This window comes from Myotis daubentonii, chromosome 13, assembly GCF_963259705.1.
Source record: "Myotis daubentonii chromosome 13, mMyoDau2.1, whole genome shotgun sequence".
Taxonomy (NCBI): Eukaryota; Metazoa; Chordata; class Mammalia; order Chiroptera; family Vespertilionidae; genus Myotis; species Myotis daubentonii.
This window is the reverse complement of record NC_081852.1, coordinates 21098210-21110338: the sequence shown is the minus strand read 5'-3', so window position 1 is coordinate 21110338 and position 12129 is coordinate 21098210. Positions and strand designations below refer to the sequence as shown.

Here is a 12129-nt window from a genome sequence, read left to right as displayed (position 1 = left end):
CCCGGCATCTGCGTCAGTCTGCCAAGGCTGCCGCAGCCGGCCCGGGGCCTCCCCACCCCGTCCACCTCACCTCCCTCTCATCCATTGTCAGCCATGGCTCACCGGGAAGGGGCGGGGGCGGGGGCGGGGGCGGGGGGCCGGGTTGGCCCTGCAGTGACCCCTCTCCCCCCGGTCCAGGGACCCCCCTCACGGTGCTCAACGGGCCCATCCTGGCCCTGGATGCGGACCTGGACGTCTATGCCGTGGTGACCTACCAGCTGCTGGGTGCCCAGAGCGGCCTCTTTGACATCGACAACAGTACGGGTGAGGCCTCTCACACCCAGCACTCCCGCCTGCCCCCTCTCCCAGCTGGGGCAGGAGGGGGCCGGGGCTGGGTCTAGGGCCTCCCCTGCCGAGCTGGGTTAGGGCACCTGGGGCCAGGTGAGTTGGCCCTGGAGGAGGCCTGGGGACAACACAAGGGACCTGCTAATACATAAACTCTCGGCCTAGACAGAGAGCCCCCAACCCACTCCTCCATCTTCCTATGCCCAGCCAGAGGCAGGCCCCTAGTCAGCCAGAAGCAGCCAAAGCTCTGTCCCCAAAGCACCCCAAAGGTGACCCCCAGAGACCACGTCACCTCAGTTTGGTCCTAGACAGTAGACCAGTTGGGGGAAGGTGACACCAAGGAGGGACATACTAGCGCCTCTCTCAGCCGAGCAGGTCAATCCCTCACCTCGGGCCACCCATCTCAGGCAGGACTCTGAGACCTGCCGAGGGCACCTGGGGAGGGTGCAATCCCAGGAGATCGGCGCCGAGGGGACCCCCTAAGCTTTGGTCGTTGAGCCTTTGGGGAAGAAACTCATTGGTTGCTTTCTCTGCTCCTCTTTTATCTCTTCCCACGTTGTGCTGGTCTTCCCACGACCCCCCTGGCTGGCTCTTGCCCTCTTTCCCCCTGCACCCCTCTCCTCCGCGTCTCCCTGGCTGGTGGCCCTGGGCGACAGGCGTGGTGACAGTGAGGTCGGGTGTGGTCATTGACCGGGAGGCCTTCTCACCTCCCGTCTTGGAGCTGCTGCTGCTGGCTGAGGACATTGGGCTGCTCAACGGCACCGCTGACCTGATCGTCACCATCCTGGATGACAATGACAACTGGCCCACCTTTAGCCCTGCTGCCCTCACCATCCACCTGCTGGAGAACTGCCCCCCAGGTGAGCAGGGTGCAGGGAGCAGGCCGGCCCCAGGCAGGAGCTGGTGGGTGGTCCGTGGGGATTGGAGCCTCGGAGGTTGGAGCAGAATCTACCTCCAGCGGGAGGAGGGCAGGCAGCAGGGTGGGTGGAGAGAGCCCTGGAGAGGGAGTAGGAGATCCAGCCCCCTCCCCCCCCCCCTCGCTTCCTGTGTCTGACCCACAGTGTCTGGTCTGCAAAATGAGATAATTATTGAGAAATGTTCCTGGTTGAAAGACTATTTTAAAGTCAAAATAGAATTAATGAGATGCCCATCAAAGTCAAATAAGCTCTTGGGGGTAAATTTTATTCTGAAAGTCATCTGGAAGAATGAGAACATTTTGGGGGGAAAAGTATAATAAAACCAGATTTGCCTTCCCTGATATTGAAGCATATTATAGAACTGCAGTACTTAAAACCATATGATATGAGCTAAACGATCTGGGAAAAAGTAGCCCTGAAACAGATCCCAGTAAATTGAAGAATGTAATATTAATGTGATACAATGAAACATTAGTGAAAACTGATTAGTGTGCAAAACAGCTATTAACGTTTAGTGTCGATTCCTACCCAATATAAGACACCAAAGTGAAGTCCAAAGACATTCTAAAGAAAAAATGTAAAAGTAGACCACAATAAAAAGTAAAAGAAAAGCTTTAGGTGAATATTTATCTGACTTCAGGATAGGAAAGTTCTAAGCATATAAGAAACAGAACTTAAAAAGGGAAAAATACTAAATTTTGGTGTTTATACATTTACACTTCTTTACTTCAAATAATTATAACCAATGCTGGAAAGGCAAACAACAAACTGAAAAAAGATATTTGTCACAAGTTATCATAATTACATAATTTGTATAAATTGATAGAAAAATAGGCAGAAGATAAAAACATACAATTTGCAGAAGATACAACTGATCATTAAATTATTAAAAATGTTCAAGCTCACAAATAATCAAAGAATGTAAGATGAAATAAGGTACTGTTTTCCTACAAAATTGCAAACATGGGAAGTCTATAAAAGATACATGCTGCAAGGCTGTGCGGAGAGGGTCCCCTGTGAACTGCCAACAAATGCATGTTATTGCGATGTTCTTAGGAGAAGCCAGTGTGCTCAGCTCCTCCCCACTTTCCCCCCAGGATTCTCGGTCCTTCAGGTCACAGCCACAGATGAGGACAGTGGCCTCAACGGGGAGCTGGTCTACCGGATAGAAGCCGGGGCTCAGGACCGCTTCCTCATCCACCCGGCCACGGGGGTCATCCGCGTGGGCAACGTCACCATTGACAGGGAGGAGCAGGAGTCCTACAGGCTGACCGTGGTGGCCTCCGACCGGGGCACCGTGCCGCTCTCTGGCACGGCCATCATCACCATCCTTATCGATGACGTTAACGACTGCCGCCCCGAGTTCCTCAACCCCATCCAGACCGTGAGCGTGCTGGAGTCCGCCGAGCCCGGCACCGTCATTGCCAATGTCACGGCCATCGACCGTGACCTCAACCCAAAGCTGGAGTACCACATCGTCAGCATCGTGGCCAAGGACGACACGGACCGCCTGGTGCCTGACCAGGAGGACGCCTTTGCTGTGAATATCAACACAGGTACAAGGGCCTGCTCCCCATTCACCCCTGCCCCGGACTCCCAGCCCCAGTCTGCTCTCTGCTTTCTTCCCCACCCTCCTCTTTGGTATTCTCTCTCTCTCTCTCTCTTTCTCTCTCTCTCTCTCTCTCTCTCTCTCTCTCTCTCTCTCTCTCTCTCTCTCTCTCTCTCCCCCCCCCTCCCTCTCCCTTCCCCTCAGCTGCTCCTCTGTCTACTCTCTGCTCTCCCTATTGACAGCACATCCTTCCCTCTCTTTTCTGTCTTTCCCTTTGTCCCTTCCCTCTCCCCTCTCTTCTTCCTTCTCCCTTGACCAGTTCCCGTCAGTGTTGTATGAGAGTGCCCCTCTCACCACCACTTGCCAGCGTTAAATATTACAAAGTGTTTAGGTTTGTGATTTTCTAGGAAAATTGTACCTTGCATTTCTTTAATAACTGGTTAGTTGAATAATTTCTTTATATGTATATTGGCCATTTAAATCATATATATTTGCATACACATATATGTATATATACACATATATATGTATATCTTTAATGACTTTCTTAGACCATCACAAAACAAAGAGAAATGTGGCCTGTCTTTTATGATTTATGAGGTTTATTATAATTTTGATGGTTTTACCATTTTTCCCAGTTCAGTTTGTTTGCTCCTCTAGGAGTTAAGGAGGAACATGGGACCTGCCACGTGTACTTCCTGAAAGGCCCAGGGAGTGACAGGAAAACTGACATGACTAACACTAAATGCTAAAATATGTTGTTGTTTAGAGATATGCATAGTAAAACAGCAATGAGATACCAGTTTCCAAATGTGATTAGCAGATATTAGATGCTGGACAGTATTGAGTATTGGTGATTATGTGGGCACATCTGATCCCACAAACACTATTATAGGAACTTAGACCCATTCCGCCAACTAGATAGCAATTGGACACAATTTAACTCACACCTCATGGCCCAGCAGTTCTGCTCCAGGTAGAACTTCTCAGGGAAACTCCCAGGTCAAGAATGGGACTCCCTGAGGAGGTTCGCTGCAAGGTTGGAGGCCACATGGGCACCCATCCTTGGGAGACTGGAGACTAAAACATTGTGGGTGCCCGCCATGGGATGCCAGGCATCAGCAGAAGCAACAGACTAGACTCACACAGAGCAACGTGGGTGAACCTGAAAAATAAGTACTTACTGAAAAGAGTAAGAAATAGGGCGGGATATATATACACCACAATCCTATTTGCATAAATATAAGACACAGAGAGAGAGACACATACGCAAAAAAAAAAAAAATTAAACCCACATGATTTTGAATACATGACAATGATTGCCCTAGAGGAGAAGGGAAGGGGGAAGGAGTATTGAAATGGAATAGAATTATGCATAAAACAAGAGCAGGGCCAATGACGAAAGTGTGCAGTGAGCCAGAGTACAGCTCCGTCTGCACCAGAGGCCTGGAGGAAGGAAGAAGTGAGGAAAACCAAGAGCACTAGGACTTCACGTAGGTTAAGCCATGTCCCAGTTAGCAGACCCCACCCCTCCACCTTGCAGTGGTTGTTCAGGACCATGGAGAGCTGCTCCATACCCCTGCCCAGCTTCAGGCCGTACATACAGTACTGATGCCTCTACCGCTTTTCTCTGTCCTGTCCTCCTTCCCTCTGACTGACTCTCTTCTCTCTATTTTTCTTTCCAGTGTCTTCTCTGCCCCTCTTCCTCATGCTCTCCCCGCCTGCCTTGCTCACCTTCCTTCCCCCTTCCTCTCCTACCAAATGGGCTCCCTCTTCCTTCCCTGGCTCCCTTCCTCTCTGCCTCAACCTCCCTCACAGCCTCCCTCCCAAACCTCCCACCCTGGTCAGCTCTGAGCCCCACCACCCCCCCCTGCCCTGCTCCGCTCCGTCCCCTCTGCACCTGAACTAACTGCTGTTAACCTTCTTCTCTCTTCCTCACGGCTGGCAGGCCCACAGGTTTGAGCTGTTTCTCTGTCACTTCCCACCTCATCTCTTCTCTGCTTCACCCCATTGCCTTCCTCCATACCCACCGCACCCCCACCACCCTTCCCATCCTGTGGGGCCAGGCCAAGGCCGTGGCCCAGCCTTTGCAGACTGAATGCAGCCATCCTCTCCCCATCCTCGCTCCCCAGCCTCGGGACGGGGAGCGAGAGTAGGAAGAGGAGGAGGAGGAGGCAGCGGCCCAGGGTAAGTGACCTCCCCTTGGCTGGAAACCGAGGAGGACAGAAGCCCAGCAGGGGGACCTGCCAAAGGGGAAGGGAATCCCAGAGACCTCAGGGCCTGAGAGGGAGCTGGAAAGGGAGAGAGGAGGTTCCACCCTGGATGAGGCGGAGGGGAGGAGGAGCACCAGATCCTCCACCAGGCAGGGAGCAGAGAGGGGCCCAATAGAGCAGCCCCTGCATCAGCTCAACTAGATCTGTCCAGTGGTTGGGAGTGGGCAGGGGCTCTGAGCGGCAGTGGGAAGGTGAAAAGAAAACTCCTTGCTGGTTCTAACATAGGGCTGCGCTCCTTTCCACCATTGGTCCAAGTCACCCCCTACTTAATGGAGGCAAAGGAGTAGTCCTGATGGTCCAGGCTGTCCCATTGCTGTCCCCCCCCCCCCCAGAGCACCCCTCAGCAGTTTAGCGGCCTTGAACTTCCGTTATACTTGATCTCTGTAGAAAACAAGCATTCTTTAAATAGAGATAAAATACACGTAACAAAATTCACCATCTTAACCATCTTTGAATGTATAGCAGTGTTCAGTATACTCACATTGTTGTGGAATACAAAGCATTTTTAAACAAGCAATTACGTCATTCTCTGTGTGCCAGGCACTGTTCTAAGCCCTTTTACTCCTTTCATTGTTATAACCATCCAAATATGGTAGGCACTGTAATTATCCTGATTTTACAAATGAGGAAACAGGGGTGCAGAGAGGTTAAATAGTTTGCCCAAGTTCGCCATCTAGAAAGCAATGAGTGATGTGCCCTGACTTGGAGGTGGCTGTGGCCTCATCCCAGCCAAAGATGAGATCAGCAAGAACAAGGTCCATTGGGGACCATTGCCCTCGGTGGGGATTGAGTGGGTTGGCCAGGAGTACCCCCTAGGAAGCACAGATTTTAGGGGGTTCCCCTCGGACTGAACCTGACCTGATCTGGTCTACAGGGTCTGTTTTGGTGAAGTCTCCCCTGAACCGGGAGCTGGTTGCCACCTATGAGGTCACCCTCTCGGTGATTGACAATGCCAGCGACCTACCAGAGCGCTCTGTCAGCGTGCCAAATGGTAAGGTTCCCCACAGGCAGCTCCCATTGGTTATTCGGGGCTGATCTGGGCAGGAGGGGCAGGCTGGGAACAGCAAAGGCTCGGCCGCAGGAAGGAAGCAGCAGGACCCAGAGGGATGTGAAAGGTGGCAGCTACAGTGAGGCCCAGGATGGCCCTGTGTCCTCCTTGTTAGGCAGAGCTCAGCAGTAGGGGATCCAGAAGCCAAGAATTGGGGGATTCATGAAACCCACGGCTCAGAGTGAGAAGGAGGCTTGGTGGAGGCTGGACGGGAACTGAGAAAAGGATGGTTAGAGACTTAGGTCGGAATCTGTTACCAGAACTGGCAACGAGGATGTGAGACAGGAACCCCAGATCTGATAGGAAGCCACAGGGTCCTAGGAAGGAAAGCACAAGGGAAGGTGATGGGAGCCACAGATACCATATTGGTGCACGGCCACCATGGCAGCGAAGAGGGGGGGGACAGTTGCTGCCTTCTGCAGGCCGGCACAGGCCATCTTGCCTGCCGCCTGAGGCATGAGCTGGAAGGGGCTGCTAGAAGCACGTCTGCATGTTTGCTTATCTTTATTGCCCAGAGGCCAAGTTTTCAGGAAGGAAGGGCAGACGTGCTCACCTACATGACCCACACTCAGAGGACAAAGGGCTGGTCCTAGAGCGGTCATGACTCAGGAAGCAGAAGGCTGAATCATGGAAGGGCCTCATGGGACAGGTTAGGACACTAAGGCACAGTCGGCCGGGGGCTCCACCAAGGTGACTCAGCGGGTGGTAGAACCCAAGCTCCTTTCCTTATGGAAGAATGAGACCAGACCAGGACCAAGGGTCCTGACCCACCACTCCAGCATGGGTCAGGCTACAGGGCTCCCAGAGGGCTGTGAGGTGCTGCCATCCTCTCCAGGCATAGCTGAGGCTTAGGAGGGCCCAGCCACATTGGTGTCCCTCACGGCACCCTCACCCCCTGCCTTCACCCCAGCCAAGCTGACAGTCAACATCCTGGATGTCAATGACAACACGCCCCGATTCAAGCCGTTTGGGATCACCTACTACACCGAGAAGGTCCTGGAGGGGGCCACCCCGGGCACCACGCTCATCGCTGTATCAGCTGTGGACCCCGACAAGGGCCTCAATGGGCTGATCACCTACAGCCTGCTGGACCTGATGCCCCCAGGCTACGTTCAGCTGGAAGACTCCTCGGCAGGTAGGGCTGGGGGCGGCGGGGGGTAGGGGGTGTGCCTGTTACCCTCCCAGAGGGACCATGGCCCACTTCTCACCCTCCAGTTGTGGCCCCACCATGGCCCCTCAATGGGCTGGGCCAGAGCCAATATGGCCAATGTTCCTGCCAGATGCCCAAACTAGAGGAAAGGACAAAATGCTTGGTCCTAGGTTGGGATGGAAGGCCCCTTTAAGGTCTGCTGGAAACCTGGAATATTCCACCACCATCTCTCTCTACCACCCAAGCTTTCACTACAGCTGTCCCTTGGTATCAAAGGGGCACTGGTTCCAGGACTTCCCCAGGGGTGCCAAAATTTATGGATGCTCAAGTCCCACGGTCAGCCTTCCATCCATATCCACAGTTTCATATCCACAGATTCAGCCCACAGCGGACTGAGACCTGCAGTTGTGGGGGGATGACTGTGTTAGCGTCACTTAGGACGGCCAAGAGGGAGCCTCTCAGAGGAGGCCCTGGGCATGTTGATCTTCATCTGTGACATGTGAAAAGCTTTCCCGCCCCTCCAGGAGAGAGAGCAGCTGATGCCAGTTGCTCTCAGCCCTCTGACGTGCCACTGGGCAGGGCTGACTGACCACCCTCCTTCTTCAAGGGACCACACCTGCCCCTCAGAGCTCTAGATCCTTCTCTTCATACTGTGGAGAGCTTTCTAAGTGAGGAATGGCCAAAATGGCAGTGGGTGTGCCTCTGTGTCTTAGGGAAGGTCATTGCCAACCGGACGGTGGACTATGAGGAAGTGCACTGGCTCAACTTTACTGTGAGGGCTTCAGACAATGGGTCCCCACCCCGGGCAGCCGAGATCCCTGTCTACCTGGAGATTGTGGACATCAATGACAACAACCCCATATTTGACCAGCCTTCCTACCAGGTGGGTGGCCGGGCCTGGTGGGTCTCGGACCTGTGCCCATGCCTTGGGGCCTTTGGTCATCTTTCTCTACCACCCGACCAGCCTCTGAGCTTCATGATAGTGACCGCCCATCAGCAGCTTGATGCCCTGGGTTGTCTATATCAGTGAGTTCCTAGCACAGCGCATGGACTGGAGGACTAACGTTGGCTGCTCTCTCCCCCTGCCCATCGGGCTCCAGGAAGCCGTCTATGAGGATGTGCCCGTGGGCACAGTCATCCTGACGGTCACTGCTTCTGATGCCGACTCAGGCAACTTTGCCGTCATTGAGTACAGCCTTGTGGATGGAGAGGGCAAGTTTGCCATCAACCCCACCACGGTAAGTGGGCAGTGGGAGTGGGGAGTGCAATGGGCCCAGGGTCACAGGCTGAGAAGCCACCAAAAGTATTGCGGCTTCCCCCTGTGTCTGGGTCCTGCCGCCTGGAGATCTGTCATCTCCGAGGTTTTTAGCTCAGTCAGCCCTGTTCTCAGAGTCCCAGACACCCTGTAGACTGAGGCCTTTCTGTCCCAGCAGGCGTGGAGGAAGTGGCCGAGATCTTTGGGAACTAGCCCTTTGTGGGACAAAAACTTCTGCTCTGTGTCCCCAGCCGACCAGCAAACTTGCTTCGAGTCCCTGTGACCACTTTTTGAAACTGTCCAGAGAGGCATAGGCAGCCCTGCCGACAGTGAGCACGGTGTTTGAGCGCCTCCTACTGGTGTATATGTGGCCCTGTTCCCAGTACCGCCCCCACGCTCCCAGGAGTCTGACTGTGGGAGAGCAGAAACTCAAGGGAAAGGAGGGGTGATGGTTTCAGATGTCTGAAAATGGGCTGCTATCTCAGCACAGAAAGAGCCCTGTGGCCGAGGGGTGTTTGGTCAGCAGGGCCCTCCCCAGTGGCTGGGCTGGACCTGGACTTCCCCTCCCACTGCCCCCACTCCTGCCCACACACCCTCATTCTGCCCTCTCAGCAGGGTTCTCTTCTTCCTGCTTGGTGTGAGCAGTCAGGCACGCTCCTGGCCTGGCACTATGAACAGTGAATTTCTATGGCGCACGACCATGTGCCTGGCCAGGAAGTGCGCTCCAGCCTGGGCTGTTGTCCCTCTCCGGGTGGACGGGGGAAGTGGGGGCTAGAATGAGAGCTCCATTGGAGCAGGGGCTGTTGTCTCTTCTGCTCAGCGCCGTATCGCCAGAGCCCACAGCAGGTCTGGCGCACAGTCGATGCTCAGTAAATATCCGCTGAACGGATGTAGGCCCTGATTCCATCCTCCTCCTCCTCCTAGGGCGACATCTATGTGCTGTCCTCCCTGGACCGGGAGAAGAAGGACCACTATATCCTGACTGCCTTGGCCAAAGACAACCCTGGGGATGTAGCCAGCAACCGTCGAGAAAATTCGGTGCAGGTGAGACTAGGCCAGGGACTCCCGGGACTGGGGCTGTGGCGGCAGCAAGAAGAGCCTTTAGAGCCTGACGACCGAAGAGCCACCTGTTCCCCTCGGAGACGTGGTGGCGGGAAGGAGAAGGCAAGAGCTTAGCCGGTGGGTCACAGTGGCTGTGGCTGAGGGAGACGGGGACTCGGGCAGGAATCTCTTGTGCCAAACCTCTGCTGAGGCAGAGGGACATGCCTGGCTGTAACCGGATAAAGCCGGGGCTCGCCTGGCCCAGGGTGCCCGTGTGTCCCATGGAGGGACACACAGTCTGGCCACCAAGCGTAATTATAAGGCAGTTTCCTTTATTTGTGTTTTCTAAAGAACATTGACAAGGAACCAGATTCACAACCCCAGGTCCAGCGGCCACACAGGTGCTCGGAGGCCAGTGGCTCACCTTCTAAGCTCTACCCCATTCCCACCCCAAATCCTACTCCGTGAGGCTCTGCTTTCTCTTTCTTTCTCCCCCTTCTTTCTGCCTCGTCCAGTCATGTCCTTCTGCATTCAGCTCTCCCCACAATAACCTAACTAACCATCCAGAAATCTCCCCTGGGTGAGGAGCTGGTGGGCAAGTTCTCTTAGCAGGTGGGGGAGGGGCTGGGAGCACTCACGACATCGGAGTCCTGCCCCTGGTCACATAGCCACGTGCTGTGTAGGGAGGAGCACAGGACTTGGAGTCAGAGAACGCAGGTTGCCTCCCTCCAAGGGCTGGGGTGAGTCGGGGGGAAGAAGGGAAGGGAGGGTCTCCTGGCCTGGTGTGTCCGTGGGACCCACCCTGCACGGTGGGGTCAGCAGAGAGCCAAGTCCCAGGCCAGATACAATCCCGGCCAAGAGGGAGCCTTCGGGGGTGGAGGACTCGCATCCAGCACTACGGTCCAGAGATTAGAGTGCGAGGTGTGGGCAGAGGGAAGGAGCAAAGGGCAGAGGAGGTGGGGGCAGGAGGGCTTCCTGCCTCAGGGCCCAGACACAGAGTGCCTGCTCCTCACAGGACCAGCTGCTGAGCGTTTCCTCAGGCCGGGCACTGCCCACCATCACCGCCTGGAACACGCTGTCACTGGGAGCCTCACAACCCCTGAGAGGGAAGATATATTGTCCCCAAAGTACAACTAAGGAAATCGAGGCTCGGGGTTCAAATAAATTGTTTGAGGTCACACTGCAAGAGTGGGCACGGTCCACCTCTGCTTACTCCTCTGTGACTGGGTCACCTGAAGTAGCTCCCACTATGCCCCCCACCTTTGACCTCAAGCTCCCCCGCTCCCCCCCCACCCACCCCAGGTGGTGATTCAGGTGCTAGACGTCAATGACTGCCGGCCACAGTTCCCCAAGCCCCAGCTCAGCACGAGCGTGTATGAGAATGAACCAGCAGGCACCTCGGTCATCACCGTGATGGCCACCGACCAGGATGAGGGCTCCAACGGGGAAGTGACCTACTCACTTGAGGGCCCTGGTGAGGGTACGTAGCCGGCGCCTTGCCTGTGATGCCATCGGGGCGGGGGGGGGGGGGTGCGGGGGGAGGGGCAGGCTGCCGTGGAAGGAGGTCTCAGCCCGAGACGTGCCCGCTCTCTCTGCCACCCCCTGCCAGAGGCCTTCCACGTGGACACGGACTCGGGCCTGGTGACCACAAAGCGGCCCCTGCATTCCTACGAGAGGTTCAACCTGACCGTGGTGGCCACCGACGGCGGCGAGCCCCCGCTCTGGGGCACGACCATGCTGCTGGTGGAGGTCATCGACGTCAATGACAACCGCCCTGTCTTCGTGCGCCCCCCCAACGGCACCGTCATCCACATCAAAGAGGTGTGTGTCCCCCAGGCCCCCTGCCGACAGCAGGCCCCTCCCCCCGCCAGCCCGGGAGCGAAAGGCGGGCCCCGTTGTGAAGGTGGGGAAACTGAGGCAGAGGAGGGAACAGACTTCAGTGCTGCCCAGGGCAGTGCTGAACAATGGTTAGCAATATGGGCTGTGTCCGCAAAAGGTCTTGGGTTAAAGTCTAACGCTATCGCTTACCAGCCAAACTACCTTGAGCAGGTGACTTCTCTGAGTTTGTTTTCCCTCTGCAACATGGGACTAATCATCTCCAGCTATTAGATGTCTGCCAAGAACAGTCCCCAGAAACCCACTCTCCCCCCATCCCCACCCCCGGTCTCAAGATAAACATCCAGGCCCCTTCCAAATGTCCGTTGTTCCTGCTGACACCAAGTGGAGACATGCCTGGGTCAGTGTATGATGTCAGTTACGCTTTTCGATATCTTAGACTTAATTCAAGGGATATGGGAGACTGGGGCTCAGAGAGGTTTAGTGGCATGTTTGGGTCACATGGTATTATAACGGACTAGAACACAGGTGTCCAGTCTGCATCCACCGTGTCACCCTACCTACCTGCCCCCCATTTTCAGGTACCCCATTAAGTGGATGGTGTTTGGGGATACCTAGAGCTCCTGTGATTGGGGTAGCAGAGAGCAACAGACCCGGGAACAGAGGATGGCTGTGGCCTCTTCTAAACCTTTGCACGCAATGGAGTCGGAGGGATGAGGGTAGCCGCTGGACAGGC

At 55.1% G+C, this 12129-nt stretch overlaps 1 protein-coding gene across 2 annotated transcripts in view; it reads left to right on the top strand.

Moving 5' to 3' along the window:
• The window catches only part of LOC132214855 (cadherin-23), a 71585-nt gene that overhangs the window by 50943 nt on the left and 8513 nt on the right, over nucleotides 1–12129 (top strand). For both annotated transcript variants that reach the window (XM_059662457.1, XM_059662456.1), the window contains exons 12-21: nucleotides 178–303; nucleotides 981–1184; nucleotides 2339–2797; nucleotides 5938–6054; nucleotides 7022–7246; nucleotides 7975–8144; nucleotides 8362–8499; nucleotides 9441–9560; nucleotides 10860–11037; nucleotides 11167–11378. In XM_059662457.1, coding sequence (XP_059518440.1) covers nucleotides 178–303; nucleotides 981–1184; nucleotides 2339–2797; nucleotides 5938–6054; nucleotides 7022–7246; nucleotides 7975–8144; nucleotides 8362–8499; nucleotides 9441–9560; nucleotides 10860–11037; nucleotides 11167–11378 — 1949 coding nt within the window. The remainder of the gene's footprint in view (nucleotides 1–177; nucleotides 304–980; nucleotides 1185–2338; nucleotides 2798–5937; nucleotides 6055–7021; nucleotides 7247–7974; nucleotides 8145–8361; nucleotides 8500–9440; nucleotides 9561–10859; nucleotides 11038–11166; nucleotides 11379–12129) is intronic.